The 25636-nt window shown below is 42.9% G+C and overlaps 2 protein-coding genes across 5 annotated transcripts in view; both read right to left on the bottom strand.

The window, feature by feature from the left end:
- The window catches only part of LOC142031462 (carnosine N-methyltransferase 2), a 438402-nt gene that overhangs the window by 353612 nt on the left and 59154 nt on the right, over positions 1-25636 (bottom strand). The gene's annotated exons all lie outside the window — the stretch shown is intronic.
- Positions 23743-25636, bottom strand: part of HNMT (histamine N-methyltransferase) — a 42849-nt gene continuing 40955 nt past the window's right edge. For 2 of the 3 annotated variants that reach the window (XM_075028937.1, XM_075028936.1), the window contains exon 7: positions 23743-25608. In XM_075028937.1, the coding sequence (XP_074885038.1) occupies positions 25253-25608 (356 nt within the window). In that variant the 3' untranslated portion in view covers positions 23743-25252. The remainder of the gene's footprint in view (positions 25609-25636) is intronic. The other variant, XM_075028935.1, reaches the window with a different exon arrangement.

Genomic DNA, 25636 nt, shown 5'->3' with positions numbered 1-25636 from the left:
AATTTACAATGTAAGAGCGATGGGTCATCACATTTATATGAATCTGCATATACGGTGAAAAGTTAGAATATTTTGGAAGGACCTGGTACATACTCCACAAAGGAGAGACTGATAAATCGTATACTGGCTCTTGCTTATTTGTGCACCATCATTGCTCAGGCAGAAAGACTAACGCGTTGCCTGACTAACATCAAGTAGTTCAAGGTTACTTTGCTAGTGTACATTTTGACAGTCTAATGTGCATTTTTGGTGGTGCGAATATAGATATATCTAAAAGATATACCTGAAAGATTTTAAGTTCAAGATGAAACACCTTTTCCTTAAAGACAATTTTGATTTTTTTATTTTAAAATTACCTTGAAGTGAACTTCGAATTACTCAATGTTGAAATGAAAGGCAAAGGTTTAAAAGAAAGTATATGTGTTAAAATGCTTTAAATTCCAGTAAAATCGTTCTGAAGTTTTTAGAGCAAATTGAGGGCACCTGTGCAGGCACATATTACCTTCCCGCCAGCATTGCAGAGTCTGAGAGCTGAATTATTAGGAAAGCTCTTTTGCTGGATTTCAGACAAATCACTTTAATGTGCCAAAATTGATTTGGCATGAAATCATCAATAGACCCTCCAGAATACTAACAGCATTAAAGGCAGAGGCCAGGACTGTCCAACTTGCTTGGCTAAAGTTAGGCTCATAAACTAGTAGGTAGGCATCCAAATTAAAGTCTTCTGCTTCCAGATGTGCTGTGTGTCTGTTGGTACAGCTGAAGAGATTTCAGCAAGTGACACATGGGGGTACTGAGAATATGGGGGACGAGGGGAAGAGTTTATCTAATGTCTTTGCTTCTCAGCTCAAATCTTCATCTACAAGCCACAGATGTTGTAGGTAACCACCCCAGGTAGTTGCTAAACCACTATAGTTCCGTGCATAATTTTTTTTAACAAATCCACAGATCTTGTCTCTGAACCACACATCTTTGTTTTCATCCATCAAAAACACCGGTGCAGCCCAGTGCTCTGAGCAGAGAGCAGAGAGCTGATAGGTGAAGATCACTAGCCTCTTCTCCCAGGTCCACTTTCAAGTCCCCTTATGGCCTTGGGTGAAACTTCTCCCAGCCTCTGCTTTCTTGTCCATGAGACAGTGATGACAATGCTTATTTTCTATGTATGCTGTGAACATCTCTCATTATATTCAGCTACTTTCCCTGAAGCACAGATTTATTGTAGAATCTTTGGTATGAAAGTATAGAGCAATATTTTTCCCCCAGCTAGTTGTATTTATGCAATTGAAGAGTGTGAAACAGCATTTGGACCAGGTCTTTAGGCAATAAGATACATACGTGATATCTCTGTAACATTTAGGGACAGGAGCCTTGGGTGACATAAATCTGCTTTCTTTAAGTTCAGTGAATTTGAAAGAATTTCCTTTGGTGGAGGTATTGATTCAGTTCAGCTGAGGTCCAGGCCTCTGCCTTTTCAGTAGCAATGTTTCCTAAAACGATTGGGAAAAGTACAGTACAGGAGGAGATCTGCAGCCAAGCAACAACTCAAGGGAACTAAAACTGTCGTAGCTGATTAACAGAAATGAAAGCTGCTCAGAAACAAATCTGAGTATGAATTTGGAGCACAAGAATTAATTGAGAAGGGGATTCTCTTTGTACTTCTTTTAGTAGGTCAGACAGTTTATCCACTAAGATGCCTTTGAAGCTGCCAGCAAAAAAGGCGTCACTGGAAAGATGAAACGAGCCAGTGAGAGAAGTCAAAGGGTTGTCCTAAACCCTACTGTTCTGAGTGAATTAGTTGCATGGTGAATAACAGAAGCCTAAGCCCAAGATGCTCCCTTAGCCTTTCCAAAGAGATGGTAAGAAAGCGATAGCACTGGCAAGGGATGAGTTGACAGTAACATGCAGCCTTAGTGTAAGAACAGGGGTGTCATGCTGAAAGGTTGAATTTCTGCTTCATGCAGCTGTGCGATACTTCTTCTTTCACTGCAGAAAACACCGAAGTACTGAACACAAACTCTTAGTGATGTACTCCCTTCCTGGTGGCATTCATTTAATGGTGGTGTGGGGCAGGTGAAAGTTACAGCGGTGTCATGGTGACTTAGTGGATGGCTGTTTACACAGCCATGAATTCAGTGGGAGTTTTTACATTGATTTTAATACAATGTGGCTTACAAGGAAAAAAAAAAGCAGATATAGTCACAGGAATTGGTCAGTGGCATACAGGAAAAAGACTGCAGCTTTTGCTGAAGTCAATGGGAGGAAGGGTTTTCACTAATAACATACGTAAAGGCATTTGAGAAAAAGAAATGTGCATTCAGAGCAAAACAAATGAAGTGCTTGGTTTTTTCTAGCCCTTGGCTTCTTGAAAATACTGAAAGTAGAAAAATTCACTTTTTAAAGCTGCCTCTGTTTTTAATGCAGAAAGGCACTGTGGGATGTTTGTCCTGAAAAGAGCAGGAATAAAAGAGATATTAAGATCTCACAATCCCGGTCTTCCTCATCAGAGAGGAGTCATGGCAGATCATGCCATCCTCTGCCTCCAGCATCCTACCTTGTACCTAAGGAATCACTCATCCTTCACTGCGGATCAGTTAAGTATAAGAAATGGAGGAAAAGAGTATGCAGTCACAGAATATGGCACATTTTAGGAATTAAATTGTGAAAACAATACTTGCTTTGCCCATATTTTTCTGTACCTATAGCTCCAAAACCAATAAAAGAGGCTTTTTGTCATGATGCTGTATTATGTTGTATTTATTGTTTTTTCCAGCCTAAAGTGCTTTGTGTGTGAGATTAAAAAGCTGCAAGTCTCAGGCCATCTGGCCAACCAAATGGATTTAGTGTACAGGATCACTGCCAGATGCATGCCAGTTGTAAGTTTAATTTTTGAACATATAAAGTGCCTGGGGCTCTGTGTCTGTTATTCAGAGAAAATCATGTTCCAGTTTTCCAAAAGAATCCAGATACAGTTTGAATCTAGGTGTATGGTCTTTTCTCTTTCACATGGTTTAAGGGCATATTCTTTGTTTCTCATAAAGAAGAATGATGGCAAGACAATTTTGCATATATCTTACATGTTACGTATGTTTGATCACATCTGTCTGACCTTATGGAACAGTAGGAAACACAGCAATAAGTTTTCTTAAGGAGCTTCAGTGAAATTGTTTAACTGAAAGATAAAATTTCACAGAGTACTTTAGATGAATTTGCACTTATATTTATTTATGATCCACTTGGAGAATAACTATGTTTTCAAGTATATAATAGTTTATAATATCTCAAATTGATATTTAATTGATTTCATTTATTTTAAATGAGGAACTAACAGAAGATGAGATGTATTTTTAGTTTCACAAACTGTAAGAAGGATAAAGTGCATTTAATTTTTTATTTTGCAAATGTTCTCCCATAACAAGGTCTACAGCACGTCTGACAGAGATACTGTGAAAATGAGGAAAGGTGTGAGCACAGATAGCTCTGGGCTTTGCAAAAAGGTCTTGAGGATTTTGTTCAAAACACACCAGTTGAAATCCAGGGTAGAGCAGGATTTGGGTGATGGGAAACAGTGATTTGTGAGCCTGGCTCTCCTGCCTAATGCACTGCTGCCCACATCAGTGTATTTCTTTGCAGCTAAAATACTGAGGTTGAATTACTTTCTCCTAAACAGACCTGAAGGCCCAATGAATCAGAGATAAATGTTTGGAAAGGAAAGAAAGACTTGTTTGTCAGGGCAGAGTTATTCTCCCCTGTCTGATGGAGCAGTGAGGGAGGAGCTGGTGAAAGCCAGACACTGATAGCAGCCAAGGGCTCCTGCAGCGGATCTCGGTGCCCTCGAGAGGCACAGCATGTGGGACAGCCCAGCCCACTGCGCTGACTGGGTTTGGCAATTTCCATCATAGTCAAGTTAAAGTATATGTAGACAAAAATAGGTTTAAATGTTTGGAAAAGGGGAGTGGCGGCAATGTTGCTAGACGCTGCCAAGAAGCAGAGCCTCCCATAGGAATTTCTTTGCAAATGTCTCTAACACTAAAAACAAATCTCAGTCTCCCAAAATAAGGCCTGCATCAGCCTTGCAATCAGCAGGTCTAATCACATTGTTGGTCCTGGAGATAGATGCAAAGTTTTGGTTAGCAGCTCAGATCGGTATGTTAGCAGCTCAGATGACTACCCAGTGAAAAGGGCTCTATGTCGTTTGGGGTGCACCTTTCCAATGAAGACCCATAAAAGAAAAGCTGGCACTGTAATCTGTAGTTTATTTTATTCTTGAAAGTAATTTTCCCAGTGATATTATCCATTTTTTTCTCCTGCAAACTTGTTCAGGGGGTGGGAATCAGGGAAACCAAACAAACAGTAGATTTCATAAAGTAAGGAACAGCAAATTGAGCAAAAGGAGGATTATGAAGACTAAATCTTTTGTTCAAAGAGTGATTAAAAAGCATTAAGTTGGATGAAGTCAATCTAGAGCTTAACTGTATGAACCTTCTGCCTTGTTTTTCTTCTGTTCGGTTTTACATGTATTAAGAAATTAAAGGAGTGGGAGAGACCTCTTGAGGACTGCTGAGGCTGGGGCTTTTTAAAAATAATAGTGGAGCAAAATCAGTTAGACATATGCTCTGCTTCCCAGTTTCTAGGCAATGTAAATTGTCCTGGCCAGCTGTATCCAAGAGAGGCAAGAATAAGTTGAGTGCTCTTTTCCAGGTGAGGACTCAAGCAATTCACACCCATATGTATGTGCCATGGGGATTCATTCCTGCAGGCAATGAAATTCTGGGATTTGTACCCTCCTCTCTCCATGGCTTAAGTGAAAACAGTTCCCCTGCCCAAGACAAATACAGCTGCAGTTCATTGGTGAAATGAGGAAGTGTCAGGGTAATTGCTATTTGCTTTGCATTCAGAATACTTTTTTTTCCTGTGGTTTTAGATTAAAACTGCACAATATGAGGGCATCCAGCTCTCTGGGTCTTGTTTGCCTTAAAGAAAACTGTGTTTAGAGGAGCACAGCTCCTTTGCAGGAAAGACCAATAGTATGAAGTAGGAGTTATCAGTGGATGCTATATCGTAGTGATGGACATATATCAAGAGAGACTAAAACCAACAACTAGTCAGGTTTCTGCACTCTACTTGTGCATGGCACTTGGAAAGCTCTGAGCCTTTTTTCCACACTGTGTTTATACAGAAAGATCAAGGGTGGGGGACAAAGTGCAGCTGTAAACATAAATGAAGTTGGTATATTTTTTTCCACAGCTTTTCTGTATTTACTGACTTAATTGTCTTCTGTTTAAATTGTGGTTCTAAATGAATTGCTAGTTTGATTTAAAACTAATTGTTAATTTCAAAATCACCTGTCTCCAGCCATTTCCCATCATGGGCTCTTTGGTCAGTACATTTTCTTGTCCTCCCAGTTTGGCCTGATGACATATCCTTTATCTGAAATATTTTTGTTTCTGGTCTTTGATGCCCTTATGAGCATGACTGAACATTTCAATCTTTACTTCTGGAGAATACTGCCCTTGGAAGACAGCTGTACCCCGTAGCTCTGCTATATGGAGCAAAGGCTCATAATGGAGCAATGCAAAACTCTCCCAGTAGCCGGCAACTTTACACTGAGATGTACTGAGAAAAAACTTTGCCCTAAAGCTTTTTGCTCTCCTAGGATCTTATTTTTCCCCTTGATTCACACTTCTCTTTCTAATGAAGACCAGAAGGAGGAGCTTCCCCCTCCCCAAGGCACTTGAATAGAGCTTGAAAGAAAGCTGTTTTCCTTCCAAAAGTTGTTTTTGATATTTCATCATCTTTCTCGTTCTGTGATTGGGTGAAAACAGAGATTTTGGTAAAAAGGAAGTTTCCTTCTCCCCCAGAGAGAGCTAATAAGTAGTCTACCGGCTAGGGCACATGTCCAGGGCAGGAGGCACTGAATAACTCCTCAGTCTGGCCCTTACCAGAGACTGAACTTAGCTCTTGAACAGTGCAGGGCCCAGTGTGCCTGATAGCTCCCCTCTTCTTTCCCTCCATCCATTCTCACCTCCCCCAAAATCACTATTATTCCCATGGAAATTTGCTTAATCAGCCATTTAAAAAAAACCTCCATGTGGTTCTAGCCAAGCAAGTTGAAAAACTGAAACAGAACTTAAGTTGAAGAAGTTGGTTAGCTCCAACCATAGGGGATACGCATATTTATATTGGCTTTTTTTTTTTTCTTTCAAGTACAGTGGATTATCATAGAATCATAATGTCCTTTCAGAATTGCTTTTCCAAGGGGTGATGCTGTATAAATCATGAAAACTAGACATAGAAAATGTCGAGCAGGTCTCCTGGTCCAACCATCTGCCAGGAGAAGATTGTTCCCTGCAGAATTTTCCCCAGTGCTCTGCTGTAGCAAAGTAGCAAAGAGATGCTTTATCTGCAAAACAGCTCCACGCCTATTTATAGTCCTGCAGAACTCATTATCTTTAGTTACAGAGAAATGACTTTACACCCCTGTTACAGAATAAGGTCCCTCTGTCCACAGTGTCGCAGCTGAGTTTGCCTACGTGCATGTCCCCAAAGCCACAAGTGTGAAAGCTGATATGTGTTTGCAGCTTGATAATTAAATCAGAAACATATCCTATCCACCGCAATCACATATCCTGCCCTTCCACAACACATTGATAACCAACCGGCAACCACTTGATTACTCCCCCATGAATAATAGGCAGCACAGCAAAATGTTCCTGTGTGTTGAAAGCAGAGAAGGAGCATTTCATTACCAGATCCTCTCCCTCTTTGCCAGAGGCTACCAAACAATAAAATGGAAAGGAGAGATATAGCTTGTGGCATCTGTCAGTGCAAGTAGCCTTTGGTTCAACCTGGGCTGTTATAAATATTATATTAGAAGTATTAGCAAGAGCAGATTGGATTGCAGCAGGCCCAGAATGAGGCAGCCCGAAGGCTGGCAATAAAGCTGGAAGAAATGAAATGGTTTGGCATAGGTGTCTTCTGCTTTGCATTGTGCAAGGAATGAAAAGGAAAGAGGGAAATCTTTCTGCCTTGATTCAGCTCATCTGGAGCATTTATTTAGAAAAGCCACTTTTGCCACCTTGGCAAAGAAGGACTGCGCCTGCATGGGCAAACAACATGACACGTGACACTGTCCTCACAAAATCTATTTAATTACCCTTGTCACTCTTCTGTGCTTTTCTGGACATGTTTCTCTATGTTTAAGTAAGTTTACATCATCATTGGATGTGGGCTCAGTCTGCACTGTGGGCCAAAGCTGGGAGTGCAGGTTCAACTTGCACAGGCTTCATGGATGAACCTGGGCACATCAGTGAGGGACAGAGTTTGAAGACATTCAGGTACTGAAAGATGAAAAAAATAGTTACTAACTCTTCTTGGTTTCACACAATGAGAGTTCCTGAAACTGTCATTGAGTTTTTACTATCAGCTTTAGACACCAAAATCATTTTTTAAATCTAGTTTGTCTTTGCATCTTGGTGCCCCACCCATATTACAGAAAGAAAATTGCTTCTCTAGCCTGAACTTTTGTGAGAAGCTAAGAAACTTCTGGCAGAGGTGATATGAGTGCCTCAGCTAAAAAGGAAAATTCATTATATGCATTGAAATTCTGACAACTTCAAAGGAACAAAGAAAATCAAGGGGGTGTGACTATATCTCATATTCCTTCCTGTTACTGCAATTTTAGGTGTTACTTGTAAATAAAAATTGTTTCCCCAAAAGCTTAATTTTTTAGGGTCATAGTGTTACTTAAAGAAAAGAAAAGAAAAGAAAAGAAAAGAAAAGAAAAGAGAGAAAAGAGAAAAGAAAACCAAAAATCCTTTAACATACTTCCTTCAGCAATGAGAGAACAAGGCAGGCAAAAATCATTGAAGAGGTGGACATCTCCACACCACTAAATAAACCCTCCACCTTGGTGTACACGGGGGATTAGGAAAGAGTGATGCCAGAGATTGGCTTAGACATATTTCCCTAGAGGTACAGAGAGATATTGAGGGAAATCACAATCATTCTGTAACATGTGATTAAGAAATCAGGATTTATTTTTTTTCTCATTTTAAGAATGCAACAGACTGGATGAGAACCACCTGAGAAAGCTGACGGCAAGAAGAGTGGGGAGAAATCATTCCGGTCAATACTTCTGAAGTGTGGGCTTACATCGTTTTTCCTACAGCATTTTTATCATAGCAGAAATACTCATATAAAGGAGGATAGCCTTGATCATCTTGGGCAGAAGGCTATTATATAAACAAGTACATATTTAATTGCCCTCTTTTTGCTCTCTGGAAGGACTTTCCTCCTGTTTCAAGTTGGAGGTAGGTCTAAACTCAAGAGCACTTGGCACAAAAAGGCACTTGAAGTTTTCTGTTCAAGGATGTGCAGTTGCACAGCCTCTTCGAGCAACTTTAAATAGGTGCCGTGAATGGCAAGTTGAGAAGCTGCATTATCATTAGCTTTCACCTGAGGGTAAAAAGAAATACACTCTCTGACCTTAGATGGATCAGAAACACTGGCTAATCAAGCAAATAGCAGTAAAATATCCCCGACTGCTCTGCTACTCTTAACCATTTCTGGTATTGTGCCTGCCTTATAAAATGCACGAAGGTTAAGCTCCACTTGCAGGACTGTAGCCTCTGCAGGATGGGACGAGGCAGCCACACACCCTACGCTGCAGTTACTGGTGCCCATCCAAGGATTGGAAATGGTTTACCGTTGCCACCCCTGGCCCTCCTGGACTGTCAGTTTGCTGGTTTGAAATGTCCAGCTGCGGCTCTCTTAATTATGACCCATCTTGGTGCCAGGAAATGACCCCCTCGCAGATGTGTCTTGCACATCTGAAAGAGCGGGTTGGTGCTCCCATCTTCCCAGGTGACACAAAGTCATGGCGTGAGATGCTCCTGTCCAGCCTCCTGCTAGGTACCTCACCGAGCTGTTGCCCACCAGGCAGGGCGATGAACAACCTACCCAGCACTCACACGCCATCCTGCTGGGATGATGTCCGGTGCTAAGCCAAGAGGTCTGGCCACACAGCCTCTTGCTGTCCCTTTGCTACAGACAGCTGCTATTTGGGGCCATATTTGTGTCCTCCATGCAGTATAGGGTACGTACAGTCATTTCCCTTCTCTGACTTCTCCTTTCACACTCGACACTGCAATTTGTGCTTTGGCTCTCTTCCTAATGACTGTATTATTAGCTCTATTTTCATCCGCTCTCAGCTGTTTATTTTGCATAGAGTTATTTTGGCTGCTCTACGTATCACAAATTGAGTAGCTGAATCAAGTCCACAAATGCTAACAGAGAAAGCACGTCAAGCAGGGCTCTGTCTGACCAGCATCGTTTTCACCCTCGCATGTGCTGCTGCTCCCTGCCCACGCCGGCGTCCCAACTGCCACCCTGCTGCGTTTCTGAACGTAGAGTGGCACAGCGAGGAGCAGAGTGACCATATGGCCTGAGGCAGCTGGGCCATATGAGTCTCCATTTGCAACACCTAGTTTGCACTTCCTAAGACGCAGAAGGTGTTTAATACGTTATGTGTCACTTTATGGGCTATTCCGGCCTTAATTGCAAAGTCTGAAATGGTGCACAAAAGCTGTCCTCTTGAATGTGCTTCCCTACAGGAACAGGAGGCATTGTCCCTCAGTCAGAGTGTTTTTCCATTTGTATCTAGGACATCTGAGCAAAGCAGCTGACACTTTTCAGCATTCAAGATGGCTGGTCCTACCATTTGTTGTCTAGCCATTATCCCCTCAGCAGCCCATCAGTGCTCTAGTTTTTTGGTACAACTAATGGAAATGTGACTCACAACGGGGTGGGTGTGCTGGTTTTGGCTGGGGTGGGGTTAATTTTCTTCACAGTAGCTAGTGTGGGGCTGTGTTTTGGATCTGTGCTGGAAACAGCGTTGCTAATTTAGGGATGTTTTCTACTGCTGAGCAGTGTTTACCCAGAGCCAAGGGCTTTTCTGCTTCTCACCCCACCAGCGAGGAGGCTGGGGGGGCACAAGGAGCTGGGAGGGGACACAGCCGGGACAGCTGACCCCAACTGACCCAAGGGATGTTCCAGACCATAGGACATCATGGTCAGCATGTAAAGGTGGGGGGAAGACCGATTCTCTCCCCATCCCACCGTGGGAGGAGTGAGCGAGCAGCTGCGTGGTGCTTAGTTGCCAGCTAGGGTTAAACCATGACAGTGGGAAAGGTCTATGGGGCTCTCGATAGCTGTATGGAGGGGAAAGGATCTGTGTGAGTCCACTTTTCTCCTGATCTTCTGACACCTTCAGACCACAGAGGTCTGTTATTTAGGTATGAGAGGGATGGAGTCATCCTGAATTCACTTCTCACAGACTTCCCTGGGGTTTTGGAAAAGCCTCATTTACATATACATGTTCCCAAAACATGTCTCTGGAGAGCCCTCGCTGTGATCAGCATCAGGTATGAGCCCTGCAGTCTGCAACTGCATAGGAGCTCGCTGCTTCCCCACTGCCCATCAACAGCTAAAATGGGAATTTCCATCTGCACCGTGCAGATTGGCTCCAGATTGTTTGTATGGAGGGAATGAACTGAGAAACAGGGAAGGAGCCCTCACCTTCTGCTTTCCTGGGAGCAAAGACTTCTCAAAGGTCCTATTTTCTTCTGGCTCACTGGAAATCCTTGAGGGAATGAGGGGAGGAATGATATTAGGAGATTCCCTAACAGCAAACAAAGCAGAAGCACCTCATTGCCTAGGGAAAAGCAGAGAGGGGCCAAGTGGCTAAAAGCAGAAATGAATGATCTCCATTCAGCTCTTCTCTTCCCACTAAAGCTGAAAGCTGAAAAATTAAATAAAACTGCCTATCTCCCAAGTTTTGGAAGAGGAAGGAGCACAGGTTATGTGCATGTGTTGTTACAAGAAAGTCTTAGCTAGAAAAGAGTTTTCTAACAATTTTACCCCCCTCCCAGCCAATCCATGGTTTTAGCAGCAACCTGGGACCTCTGGTGGGTGATAGCCCACTTCCCAGCAGAAAAAAGTCTATGGAAACCGCGCACAGTTTTTAATGTTTAATGACATAAAATCAATTGGAAGTGGTTGCTGGCTTCCACAATCAATTTTAGGCGATCTCTCAGAGAACAGGAGAAAGTGGGAGAGTTTCCATTAGCCCTGGAAATCTCATCAACGATAGGGAAGTGGTTATAAACAACCCTGCATTCCAATAAACATATTAATAACCTTGTCCTCACTGATTTCTCATGTCTCTGTAGGAGGATACAGTTTTGTCACCAGTAAGGTCAGTATCTTGGTCTCAGTTAGACCCTTTCTTTGCACAGACACAGAAGCATCCATGTGGCTGTGAGCCCCTTAGCAGAACGAGCTCTGAACCATGGCTCACGGTTGGTGTCCCATGAGCTGTCTCTGGTCTGGGAATACCTGAGGGGCAGAAATCCCAGGGGGGTAATCCCCCTGCCTGCAGGCTCTGCCCCATAGCAAAAGGCACCTTAGCCAAAATACAGGGTAAGAAGCTGTCCTGCCCTATAGCTGGGTGGGAGCGGGCTCCCCAGGGAAACATGGGGCTCCTCATCCTGGGTGCACGCAGGGGCTAGCGCGGCCAAATTCACCCGAACGTTCATGGGTGGCCACACTCAAGGGCTGTTCGGTCAATGAGAAGTTGCCTGCTGATTTTGATGGGCTTTATGCCATTTGCCAAGCTTAATGCTGCATGGCATGAAGTGCCCTTTTTCTGCCCTTGTTTTGCTCAGACTGGGGGATTGTGATGCCTTCTGCTAGATGGAATCTGGAAAAAAAAAAAAAAAAAAGGATATTTTTTGCATCTTTTAAAAATCCCAGGACCAAGCAAAGTTAGGAACAGCCCTGACTGCAGCTCAATACAAATCAAGAGGCTGTTTTCAAATTTTCCAGGTTCGCTCCAGGACTCCAGCTAAGTGAAGTCAAGGCAGGGTTTGTAATGCACAATTTAGTCAGTGAATTTGTAGATCTCTAAAGGCGTGCTTAATTTAATATTGTTTCTAATGGCTATTGTCTTCATGCTTGCCTGTTTCCCCGGTGTTTTTCCCTTTTGTAATTACTTGAATGGGCATTTCCAGGTGCACTGCATATATTAGCAAGCACTTTCATTTTAGTAATGAGTGAGACGCTTTCCGTGTTTATTTCTTCATTGTCCTAATAGTTACTTTATTAAAGGTCCTGATTCTTCTAAAGGAGAAAAACAAACATTTACCACTCATTTCTACCTCATTTTCCTCTTCTACCTTATGATGCCCTTGAAAACAGAAGAGTTAAATTACTTACTGACCAGGGTTAGACCAGATTTAAATCATCAGAGAAAAGTAAAACTAAAAAGGGATGCTTGGTCAATGCCTGTCCTCACCCCTCACTGGAATGACAAGTAAGCACTTGTTGAATTAAAGCCATTCCTCTGGTCGTCAGGACCTCGGGGCTATTTTAAGCTCCCTTAGGGGTACCTGCAGTGCCCGTTTCCCACACCCCGTTACCATCCCTTAGCATTAATGTGCATTTTCCCACTCCTTGCCCCGCAGCGTGCAGCCTGGGGACTCGTGGGGTGCAGGAGGCCAAGCCTTGCCTGGCCACCCCAGGCTGCCAATTAATGCTGTGGCAGGATTTCAGCATCAGCTGACAACCTTCATCCTGCCGCTGAGCAGCATTTATTATACATGCACAACATCTCTTTGCCACATGCTAGTCTAATTTTCAGATTGGCTGTTTATTAGCATTATTACAAACGTGGCTCTTCATCTTCTATTAAATGGTACTGCAGCCACTGTGCTCCCACATGAAGCCTATAAGGAAGCACTTGGTTCATTAAATTACCCTGCAAATGTCAAACTTGCTCTGTATTATTAGCTGTACGTCTTACACCCTCTTTATTAGGATTCTGTGTCTTGAGGGTGCCCTGTGGCGTATAGATTTTTTAAAATACAAACCAGTGTCATTTCGCTGTTTAAAAGAACATTTAATTAAACTGGATTCATTGCTTGTATGGGGCTAGTTAAATGAAAGCTAAATAGAAGGCATATGATTACATGTTATTAAGAACAGCGACTGCTCCAGAGACCAAACTCTTTTAACACAACATTAAGCTGAACTCATTTCATATGCACAGGTTAGCTCTGGCCTGTGAGGAGAACATATTTTGAGAAGATCAGCAGAATGGTTATGGGCACTAAACAGCTTTTAACAAAATGCGTGTTTCAGGGAAGAAACCTTTCCTAAGCTAGACTTATATATGCTAATGACAGAAGTCAAAGCTTCACACTGATTCGAGGTAACCTTTTAATAATTACTGCTTTTATAGTGTCAGATGTAAATGATAAGATTGGCTTTATTTATTATTTCACTAGCTATAAATTAACAAAGGGCCACAATGAGTATAAAAATAAAATTGGAAATATTTTGTAGGCTTGAGTCATTGGTCACATCATTACTTTTTAATGGTTTTCAGGAAAGCAAAAAGTATCATAACGAAAACCTCCATTACACAATTTCCTATTCCCTACTCCATTTAGGTTAACACTGTTGGTTGGATCAGATTTTTTTTAAGAAGAGCACTCACCAAATTTCCTTTCCAGGCATCCTAAGCTGCTTTTTGAAATTCTGCCTCACCCATGTCCTTCTCCAACCCCATCCCTAAAATTCACCATGGCTGTGAGTCTACAAAGCCTTCAGTAGTGGTGTGGCACTCAGTGGGCAAAAGCTGCTATTTTTTACATGAATTGCAGCCATCTCTTCGTATTCTTTCAGCTCCCGGCTGCTCCGAGGTTAAGATTGCCTTTGGTGGTTTGGAGGAGGGATAAGGGTTTGGGTGTGCATCACTACATGGCACTGGCTGGGTGTCATAGCCCTCTCCCCCCTTCCTTCCTATGCACCCTTCTTGCCTGTTGATTTATCTGTTACTAAGGTTAAAACCACGACAGTGACAAGCTCCAGCTCAACCCCTCTTCAAATCCGCACGAGGACACCACATCTATTTTCTCTGCTTGCAAGTGAGGACGCACAGCTAGAGCTCCAGAGAGGCAGCTCTCAGCATGAGGTTCATGACTAAAAAGCATTAGGCAATTGAGATCTTGTATCTAAAACTGGAATTACCTGTTTCCTCCAATAAAGTAACTTAAAATCAGGCTTTTTTGCCATGGTAGCTAATGGTGGGACCAGTGCTGTGTGTCCCTGGTATGTGTTCCCTGAGCACTACTGTGTTTCGTGCAAATAATCCAAGTCAGCGGTGAGGACATTCGGCTCACAAACTTCCTCCAAATCACACGGAGAGCACAAGGCAGAAGTTTCTCCCATGTGAAGCAGATGCACTCAGAGCTGAGGCTGCACCGTCTCCCTCCGGTTTGGCTCCCCTGCCCTCTCTGGAAGGAAGTGCCGATCGCCCCGTTCTGCCTGACTCCCCCGGTTCCAGCAGAAGCTTTATAAATCCCCTGGGCATGAAGATGCCTAATGACCAGAATAAAAAACCTATGTCCCAAAAATGGCTGGACTTGACTCCTCTGCTCAGCATTCCCCTGGGTGGGTGCAGGCAGCTCTGCTTGGTGCCCCCAGCATTCCCAGCACGGCCTCAGGGCACCTTGCTGCTCCGGGCTACAGCCCGAGCCCCTGGGCTCCTCCAAGGGTTTGGGCTGCCGACTGCCGCCACAATACATGTCTCCGATTAATAAACAGAATAACTTTTGCCTGTGCATTAGGCTAGACATGCGTCTCTACCTCTATCTAGGTCAGCGAGAGCCTTGGGAGTGCAGAAGTGTGCTCGGAAAAAAAGAGGAAGAGACCTTCCTATTTTAAGGTTGTTGTAATTGCTTTTCATGCTTTTCAAAACATCTGAGAGGAAACTCTTCCCTGGGAGTGCCACTTCCCCCACTCACACCTCTTCTGGAAAGACCTGGAGATCTCAGCCGCTCCTGTGCCGCAGCCCAGGCACAGCACTGGCCTTGCTTCTCATGGGGTCCCTCTCTGTCTTCTCACCGTGTCCACTTTTTAGCTTTCTTTTTTGACTGCAAAAGAAATGGAGTCTTTCCATGCATTGCTAATCCAAGCATGCAGCCATATATACATGAGAAACTGAATTATAGTGAATAAATTGAAACAAATAAGGCAGTCCTGAAGAAACTCTGCCTTCCAAATGGAAGTGTGGTTGTTGGCAGGGTTTAACCCCAGCTGGCAAACAAGCACCACGCAGCCGCTCACTCACTCTCCCCACGGATGGGATGGGGGAGAGAATCGGAAGAGTCAAAGTGAGAAAACTCGTGGGCTGAGATAAAGACAGTTTAATAGGGAAAGCAAAAGCCTTGCAGGCAAGCAAAGCAAACTGAGGAATTCATTCAGCAGTTCCCACGGGCAGGCAGGTGTTCAGCCATCTCCAGGACAGCAGGGCTCCGTCACGACTAATGGGGATTTGGGAAGACAAACCCCATCACTCCCAATGTTGTCCCCCCCTCTTCCTTCTCCTTCCCCCAGCTTTATGTGCTGATCGTGACGTCCTATGGTCTGGAATATCCCTTGGGTCAGTTGGGGTCAGCTGTCCCGGCTGTGTCCCCTCCCAGGACACTTCTTGTCCCCCCCCAGCCTCCTCGCTGGTGGGGTGGGGGGAGAAGCAGAAGAGCCCTTGGCTCTGGGTAAGCACTGCTCAGCAGTAACCAAAACATCCCTGAGTTATCAACACTGTTTCCAGCACAGATCCAAAACACAGCCCCATACTAGCTACTATGAAGAAAATTAACTCTACCCCAGCCAAAACCAGCACGGTTGTCCAGAGGTTGAGCTTATAACTTCTGGGCTTTGAAACAGGCTGTTAAATGGAGGCCCTGCAGCTTTTTTGTTCGTTAACACAATCCACCCTTGGGGCACATCGGTACAGCCTCGGCTTTGAGGGGAGTTGTAGCCAATATAGTAATGTGCAGGGATGTAATTGGCAATGTTGGAAGGGCTGCTGTGGGCAGATGGGAGCCGAAAAGGCTGTGCTTGTTGTGAGATAGGCTTTTATACCTATTGGCTTGGGAGTCCAAAGCAATGTATGATGAATGACCTTACACATCCATAAGCCACTTGAACAGTAAAGCATGGCATCTGTGTCCCTTGCTTGGTTACAGGGCAGTTGTGCCCTCTCTATAAATCATGCCAGAATGAGGTTTCCCTTAGTAATCTGGGTTAACCTTTCCTGCTGTGTGGGTTAGCTACCCAAGAGTTTAAATCAACTGTTCAGCCGGGTGGCCTGAGGTTCACCTGCAAGGTAAGAAATGCCAGATTTCTGTGGCCACAGTCCTTTGCCTTCCAGCAGACCCTGGTTTCTGCCTTAGAGCAAGTGCTGTCTTTAGGCACAGCCTCAAAGCCTCTGCAAGGTGAGAGGAGGAGTAGCCAGGACCAGACCCGTAGGAACCAGAAATACTGCAAAGTTTGTTCTGCAAAGCCTCTGCCTTTGGCAGAGTACAAGTTTTACTTGGGGTTGGTTTTTTTTTCAATCATATATTTTTTATACCCCCCATACAATTACCTTCTGCCAGGCATGCAGTGCTAGAGCAGGCCATAGGTACTTGAGTATTTATTTCATAGTTTGCCTTCTGCCCTGGCAGTACGTCCATCTGAGCATCAGTTCACCTGACTTATTTCACGAAAGATCCCAATCTCAGTAACAGCTTCTGATGTGACTGCTAACTCTCAAGCTTGCTTGGCTTTTGTTTTCCAGAAAGCTATAATTTTAGGCAGTCTTAGTATCTGCTGTCACATTGCAAAACCAGAGAGAACCTCCTTTATATACATGTACGGCAAAAAGCCTTTTACTCAGAATTTGCTTAAAAGTATTATACTAACACACCACTGCCTGTGTCTTCCCTGGGATTAAATGCAGGACATCAGGGTTCATGCTCCTGTGGGCTGTGCAAGCACTGCTTTCAACAGCCTCATGCTTGTCCTGGGCTTTGATGTCAGTCATTGTTATGAAAAAAGAATGAAATTGAGGAAGAAGAGATTTAGTGTGTAAAATGGCTAACAATACTTCTGTGCGGTGATGTCTTGTATAGTATCTCCAGTGATGGTCATTTCAGTCTGGGATACAACAAGCTCTAAATGGTTGGACTATCATGGTTGTTTATTTAGTGTTTCTCCAGCTGTGGTTACAGGTGGGGACCTAGAGAAGAGTATCCTATGCATCTTATATACACAGGGCAAGCACGTATGATAGTTTTCCTCAATATTTTTCCACCTATTTCAGCTCAGGAAACCCCTTCACTGGACACTGGATGTTCCTCCTCAAAACACTTCTCACCCACTACATTGTTGTCTTCTCTTGAACCCATGTGAAGCTTTAACATCCATTCCTCTCTCAGGAGGAGTCCCAGAGGTCACCAAGCTGCCATGGGAAGAGCCAAGTCCTTCCTCAGGGTTTATAGATCTGAGCAACAGCAGCCACGGGGGAGGCAATTGCTGTCAGCAAAGTCATCCGCAATCACTGATCCAAATTTGGATCAAATCCTTACAGTCCTCTTCCATAAATAACACTCTGTCCTTCACATAAAAAAAATAATTTGTTATTTATACAACAGATGCACCTAAATACCACCAACCAAGATGAGGACTCAATTGTGCTAGGTGCTATAAAAACAAGCAGTAAACCCCCAAAGAGCTTTTAAAGTAAGGGATTGATAGTTTAGTTCTCCTAGGAAGACTAGTCACCGTGAATCTTTAAAATATATTTCTATGCAGAGCAGAGAAGGTTGTTGCGCTTTCATTCCTTTCAGTGCTTGATAGCACACATAAAGCACCAAACACAAAAGCTAAGTGTGACTGCAACTTGAATCCCAGACATTATATGTGTGCAAATCCTGCCAGAAACATCCACTGACTTCTAAGCAGAAATTTCTTCCTGAATCAGGAAAATGACGAGCTGGGCATCACTCCTCACTTAAAATACCAGCCCCACAGTGGTAGATTTGATTGCGACAGGCTTCGTAGAGAGGAGCGATGCCAAATCCTTACCATAAAAGCATATTTCTGACTTCCTGCTATTGCGTTGCATTCATGGACATGCTCAAAACAATCATTTTTAGAGCGGTTCGACTCCTGGGCTTGCCTCAGTGCGCTTTGAAGCAGTTTGTTCTAAGCAAGTCATGTTCACTATCCTAATCTGACATAAAGCCTGATGGAAAAATCTGTGATCGATTATAGCAGCAGGACAAAGAGATATGAGAGGAAAGCAATGCAAAAGAACAGATATCAATCACTGGTTCGCAACCAGCCTAAAGAAGGTAGCTGGTGATATTACTGAATTTGAAGGCAGTGTAGCACATCTTTTTGCTGTTGTAGGTAAACACTCTGAGCTGCAGACTGTTTGTCTTACAGACAGACCGATTTGGTATAAAAAGTGGATTCTGAAGTATGGATTTTGTTGGAAGAGGGCAAAATAAACTACTGGTTTGTTACCTTGAAAATGGTGTAGCATGTAATGAGTGTTTGCAGCAGTTTCACAGCTGCTTATTACTGTTATTTTTAAGCTTCTAAGTCTTTTTTTGTTTACAATTTTTAATTGATTGAATATGGAAAATAGGGTGGAACAAATTTGTATTGAATAAGAAATAGTAGACACGATCAACAAGCTCTTTAATGTTGAGTTAGCTTTTTTCTTATTGCTGGACAAGATCATACTTCAAAGCAAATTAAAGAAGTGAAGCCAAATTCTGATTGCAATGCAGGCAACAGAAATCTTCCTGTCAGCCTCCATAAAAGCAGGTGTAAGTTTTCAGTATTAGTCCAGTCCATCCAATTCACATGTCTTTCTGTCTTTATCTAATCTAATACATGGTCGTGAGATAAATTATAGAAGCGTATGATAAATTGCATTGCTATTCATTTTTGGCAAGATCACCAATACTCTGGCCACTAATTCATCTCCGCCAGGATCCATTGTAACATACCAGATCCTTGAAACAGCCTCCAAATAATGTAATTTTGTTTTCTTTAAGAAAACAAAGAAATTATATCTGCTGGCAAATATCTTGCTTACCCTCACCAAAATAAATGATACCTCGTTGCCACCTCTGCAAAATCATGGTTATAAAAATACCAAAATGTATTTATAGCATTAAGAGTCTCAAAGATATTAAGTCCTTATATTCTATTTGAGTGGGAAACTATAACATGATATAGGCTGAGGGATTTCAAAGCGGAAAAAGATGACATGGCTTAGGTTTAGGGATTTCAAAGGGTCATTAATTTGGTTATTTCTATGTTCATTGGTTTTTTTGGCTAGAGACTTGATAATACACATAGAATACACAAAACTGAGTAAAAAAACTGCAACATGCTGTAATAATTTTTTCCGGTGCTTATTTAGAGCAGTTCACCACTCTTGCACAGAAGCACCATCCTGAATCACACCAGTACTACCTTGGACCCACACATTCATGCATCTCTGTTAGGTACCATCCATATCCATCTGGGAGTAGAAGGAGGAATATCCCATTAAAGCAAAAAGGGAAGATAACTTATTTTCCCTTACACCCATCAGATCCATCCCTGCCTTCCATATGAACTCTGCTGGGTACCGAAGGCTGGTGGTGAAGTGCCTCTTGATATGCCAGGAAATCGTGAAGATTGGAATGTGAGGTTTGGGAGGTACAAGCTAATGAAGGCTGACTTACTTTGTGAGTCGTAGGAGAGGTCCCCATTGCCACTGGTGTGAAGGAGCACCAGGATGCTGCAAGCAGGTAGGACTGCACCACAAAAGCTAGTGTCAAGCCCATTGATGGTAGACACCCTTGATCCCACCACCAACATGAGCTGTTGGATGTGCCAGGGTGGTGGTGGGCAGGTGGGCTTCATCCTGAGCCAGCCCTATGTCCCAGCCCAGCATCCCACCACTCCACCACTGAGGAAAAGGCGAAGCAGTAAGCTGATGGCAATTTTGGCCAGAGGAGACATGTTAGCGCCCATGCCCCTGCTCAGTGCCAGCCTGGGTAACTGCTTTCTGCTCCTTGGCATTGCCACTTCCACTGCAGACAGCCCCCTCCTCCTCCTCATCCTGCCATAAATTGCTGTGAAACGGTGCCGTGAACCATCCAACAGCTGCTAAATTTCACCCAGGAGGTTGCTGCACCTCAGTGGTAAGGAAAGTGGTTTTGCATATCAAGATTTTAAAGCAATTTGGGGCATGTTGCGATAGAAGACACTATTGATGTGAAAAGACGATTATTGTACTTACTGCAAAATTCATTACCCACCCCACGAAAACACGAGCAGTGCTTCAAGAGAGAGCATGTATTGCACGATGATGTTAAAACCTGACCTTGCTGGTGGGAGGGAAAGTTCTCCTGGTGATTTCAGGGAGGTGAATGCTTCATCCTACACATTTAGGAGCAGTTGAGGCATAATGGGTACGTCCAGCTAACCGGATGCATTGCTATAGGGACTTCAGAAATATGATAGACAGACGCATTCAGCTAGATAGATATCCCCTGGTGTAGCGAGCTGAAGTCAATAACGGAGCTAAATTGTAAAAGATTTGACCTGATGTCATTTATATCTCGAGTCATAATTAACACTTAAAGTTCAACTCTATGGCAATTTTCTTTTAATAACACTTAAAACCTATATAGAGCTCAAAGAATTGCATAGACATGATGAAGGATGACTTGAGTGGACGCCAGAACTTCAGCGTTAGTCATTAATCCTCAAAACACCTTTGCAAGGCATGTGGGTAGCATCATTTCTCTTCAGTTTCTCCTTTGAAGAGAAGCGGGGTTTGCCCAATACCTCCCCAGAGTCTGCGGCACCTGGAGGTAAGGATTGAGGCTCTTTCAGGTGCTAAACCAGTGAACACTCAGGTCAGCCTGCCTCCCATCATTTTGTCTTGATATATTTTTAAATCCTAGCAAAATCTTTTGAAAGACTATGGACAAATTGCTTGTCAAATGGCCTGTTTTTTCCAATTAGAAGTTATGCAAATGCAGAAGAAAAAATCTGCCATAAACACAGCTTCTGCTTCTAAGATTTTCATGTGGAAGAAATATGCATCTCACTCGGGAAGAAACACGCTCTTGGACTGAGACCTTGTAAGTCGAGATTCAGCTTGCTGCAGATTTTTATGGTCAAGTTATAACTGCCTGTAAAGCAGGGGTTTAAAATGGAAGTGCTGACAAAACTTTTAAACTACAACAGTGGAAATGGCGCCGCAATAATTTATAATCTACAGGCAGCTTTGGATTTATTATCACAATGACAAATGCACAGTCATTGTTAATAGGATATTTCCCAGCAAGGACTTCTTGTTATGCAAGCCAGGTTCACTATGTCATGCAGCATGATAGCAATAAAGTCTACAAGAATTTGTAATGAACTTCAATTACTAATAGATTATGGTTAATGGGAAATATGTGCAGTAAAGATATGGGTTTTTATATGCGCCTTCTGGTACTCTACAAGGCAATGATTTATGCTACAATTTATGTTAACATTCTCCAGTACGAAAAAAAAGCCTAAATTGGTGGAAAGCCACTCCATCCATAACAAATATTTAAGATAATTTTGCACATCATGCAAATGAAGATGTAAAATTAGATATTAATCCATTTCATTTTAGCATTTGTATTTTTATTAAAAATGAAGACTTTGCCCTACTGTGTAATGACATTAAAAAATCCTATCATGGGCTGCAAGCATGAATTACACCGATGTGGAAATGGCGACAGCAGCAGAGCTGCAAGTGCGTTTGTTCAATTTGCTGTTGTAATTAACAGAACAGTGAGAATATTTCTCTACGTACGATTTAAAGTAGCAGCCCTGACGCTGCTCCGGCAGATGCGTTCGACGCGGAGGGGACCTATACGTGAAGACCGGGCTCCTTTGGAGGGGGTCAGCCTTTTCCTCCTCCCCCCACTTTTTCTCGCCCCCAGCCTTCCCGCGTGACATGGCTCCAAAGCCATGTGGACGCCGGGCCATTGCCTTCCCTGCACAGCAAACCTCCCGCGGGATTTACTTTGGGAAATAATCACCTGACGTAGCATCAGAGCCACGAGCTCACGCTTACTTATCAGAGGGACACAGGCCTGGGTGTTCGCCTGCTGTTTCAAAGGAGAGCTGCTCCTCCTCCTCCTCCCTCCCTGCCTCCCTCCGGGTTTTTTCTCCTGTACCTGTAATATAATCTGTGTATTCCAGGTTTATGTGCCTGTGAAATGAAAAGAAAAAATGGTTGTCTCCCAATTTAGAAACAAACACTGTTCAGAACCGTCTCCGATGAATGCATAGATGCAATGTTAAGGGTTGCATTTACCCAGAGTCACGTTTCTGCATAATGTTTACACTTCATATCTGAAAGACGTATTTAGCCAGAAAGGGGCACGAAGGACTTGCAGGATCATTTCTGGCATATTTTTAATACAGGTAGCTTGACGCCCAGCTTGTTTCAATCAGTGTTATGCTGGTTTAAGACAATTGCTTTCAGGGAACCTCTGTATAAACCCTAAAAATTCACTTTCTAGGGGTGCAAGCGAGGAAGACCCATCCCCTTGGTCCACACATCCACCTGGGGGTTTGCAAAGACCAAGGCTGGGCTGGAGATGTGCTTTTGGAAGAAATTTCTGCTGGTTGAGATAAGGCAGACTTTCTGAGAGGAAAACAATTAATTCGGTGCAGAAAGCACACAGGTAAGCTCAAAAGTGCTGTATAAATCCCAGTTCACAGGCAGGTTGGAGTCCCTAAACATGCTCTGGAAGAGCTGTATCTTGCCGTACAATTAAGGGTGATTCTCACATGAAAATGTGGTTCTTCAGTCTATTAGGAAGTTGTTTGAGAGATTTACAAGAACTTCTTCAGTTTTTATGGTCAAATGAGCATAAAATTGTGCTTCCCCACACTCATTTCCTACTAAATAATACTTACAGTACTTCTTGGAAATGCATGTGTTACAAATTTAAAATTAAAAATAATTTATCCCTTAAGGGTGCTTTTCTGATTCAGTTTTCCCCCAGCCCCTTAATGGTAGCAGCTGCATACACAGAATGAAGTTTACTGTATTCCCCCCCGTTTTTTAATGAAATTCTCCTCAGAAGCAAAAGCGGTGGCAGAGGACAGCTCTGGCGTGTTTGGTTTCAGATAAGAAGTTTCCTTCTCCAGCCTGGGGTGAAAGTGCTTTTTCCCCCAGCGAATTCTGCTTTTAAATAAGACCCTGTGCAACACCGTGCACCCAGCAAGCGTTCCCTCTCCCCGGCCTCTCCTGTTCCGATTAAAGAGGGGAAGGAGCTCTCACATGCATTCACATTGAATCTCCTTTTTTTTGTGTGTGTGTGGTCATATCCTCCTCTCTTTTGTCCAGATCATCTCTGCTGTTCCGCGCCTTTCCTGCTTTCTCCCAAATTTCCAGCACAAACTTCCTCCCAAAACTCTAAAAACCTTTTTCCTTGTATTTTTTACCTCTGCTAAACCAGAAAACAACAGGACATGCACATGCATCTTGTTGCTGGGTTTTGTTGTTGGATTTTTCTTTTTTCTTTTTTTTGTTCTGGTATTTCTGTGGCTCCCAAAGATACATCAGTCCTGATAGGGTTGATGTGGCAATATTCAGTGGTCACCTCCTTCCCGCACACCATTTAGAAGAGGTCACTGACAGCACAAAAGAGCTACAAAAATAATTTTAACTTTAATTTGTTTGCCATTAGAAATGCATGCAGCAATCTGTCCTAATGAGAGATTTTCTTTCTCTCCCACTTTGCCATGTCACCATAGCAGCTTACAGGTATACTGAGGTCTTCTAATGCAGCAATCTGTACGTAGCACTGTGTAAAAGCGCTAATAGGTTTTGTTCTGTTCAACAGCTGAGAAATACCATGGACGCATTCTAAAATACACTGGAGTTAATATTTGATCACTAGGAGAAGTGTGTGTTTCAAATAATTCACATTAAAATGAATATAAACAGCTATTAATGCCCAACACATTCTCTTGTAAATCACTTCAAATCTTTAATAATCTATATTGTATCAGATATGTATATGCAAAAATAAAACATAATTTCTTGCAGCTAAAGCATTACCTAAAGTAAACCATTTCCACACTGAATCAAATTATTTCAATGTCAGAAATCACACCTGTCTCACTGAATAAACTGAGTATTCAGACTATTAAATTCATTCAAGTGACTATATTGTGTTCTGCTATGCGTTGTGCCTTGTAGAGAGCATAACACTTCTTAAAACCATAAAATCATTTAGCAAAACAAATGCATCAACTACTGGAGTGGAGACAGCCCCACATGGAGAAGGGACTGAGGAGGTGAAGTGTCTTCTTTCTGAACATCCTATACTATATATTGAACAGATTTACCTGATGTGACCCCATTGGAAATGAAACAAATCCCAGAGAAACCTGCCAGGTTGGCATCAGAGTTTATTTTTACATCTTCCAGGCATGGCCCTTGCTGCCAGGCTAGTGAAAGGCTGCAGCCAGGAGCTTTGTGTGTTCAGCTAAAAATGCCAGAAAGCCCTACATGACAGCAGCAGCCGATTCCTAAGACAGGCTTTACATCAGGGCTCATTAGTGAAATCCACCTCTCCAGACTGTTGTTACCACTGCTGTGCCTCCACCACCTTCAATCCCTTCGCTCTTGCAGTGCCAGTACGGACCTGGTCCACAAATCACTCTGCAGACACACCATCATAAAAATAAAGTGAAAATACCGGGAGAGGGAAGCAGTGCCATTAAATGGAGTTGGCTGCGGAGGCAGGAGCAGGCAACCATCACACATGCGGAAGGTGTGAGGCCACTTTCACAGTAACTGGAGGTATGAGATTTTGAAGTCACAGCAAGCTCAAGAAATCCCACTGAGCAGCCACCCAAATGCTCTGTCGTTCTGAGCTTCCACTCTTGCCAGCTGCACTGAGAAGCTTTAATTTGCTTATTTGGTCTGTAGAGTTTTTAAATTAAGATGATGAAACGATGTGTAGTTCTTGATTATTTCTTAGGAAATGGTTAGGTTTCTGCAGTGCCTGAGTGGATGGTCTGAGTTACCTCAGATTATACAACTTCCATACGATAAAGCACAATTAACTGCTTAGTGAGTCACACATTCATAGATTAGTGCAGAATTAATTGGGTATTAAAGCTCACTTATAACAACAGGTATTAATACTGATTTCTTAACAGGCTCCAAAAATTATATATCAGTACTAAAGTAAACTAAGCCATGTATAAAGTATGAAAAACATATTTCAGCTGTTAACAGTTTGTATCTGACTATTTGCTTTGGATCAAGAAGCAAGAAGGGGTTAACTCATGGCTCAATTACTATTACACTCAGGTTGTTATTAAAAAGCACCTTCCCATCTCTTTTTTCACTGCATTCAGGCTTTCTTAAATCTTCCATTACCTGATGCTTTAGTTCAGGAGGAGCATTTTTAGAAAACTCACAAGTTTCTGTCAGGAAATCCAGCAGCAGCTCCCCATCCTTGTTCCCTTCAATAAAGCAGCTCGTTATGTCCATGTGGGATGGGAGCTCGTAGAGCTGGTACTTCAGCCCAGCTGAATCCAGTATCCTTTTGAGGTCAGCAGAGGAAACATAAGAGCAGAGATCATCTAAAGGGAAGGAAGACCCGTACTTCTTCCACAGTGTATCCCAGCCACTGGTTTCTGAGAGATAAACCACCAGAAAAATGCT

Source organism: Buteo buteo, chromosome 5, assembly GCF_964188355.1.
Source record: "Buteo buteo chromosome 5, bButBut1.hap1.1, whole genome shotgun sequence".
NCBI lineage: Eukaryota > Metazoa > Chordata > Aves > Accipitriformes > Accipitridae > Buteo > Buteo buteo.
Note: the sequence above shows the minus strand (reverse complement) of the source record. Positions and strands in the feature narration are given on the sequence as shown.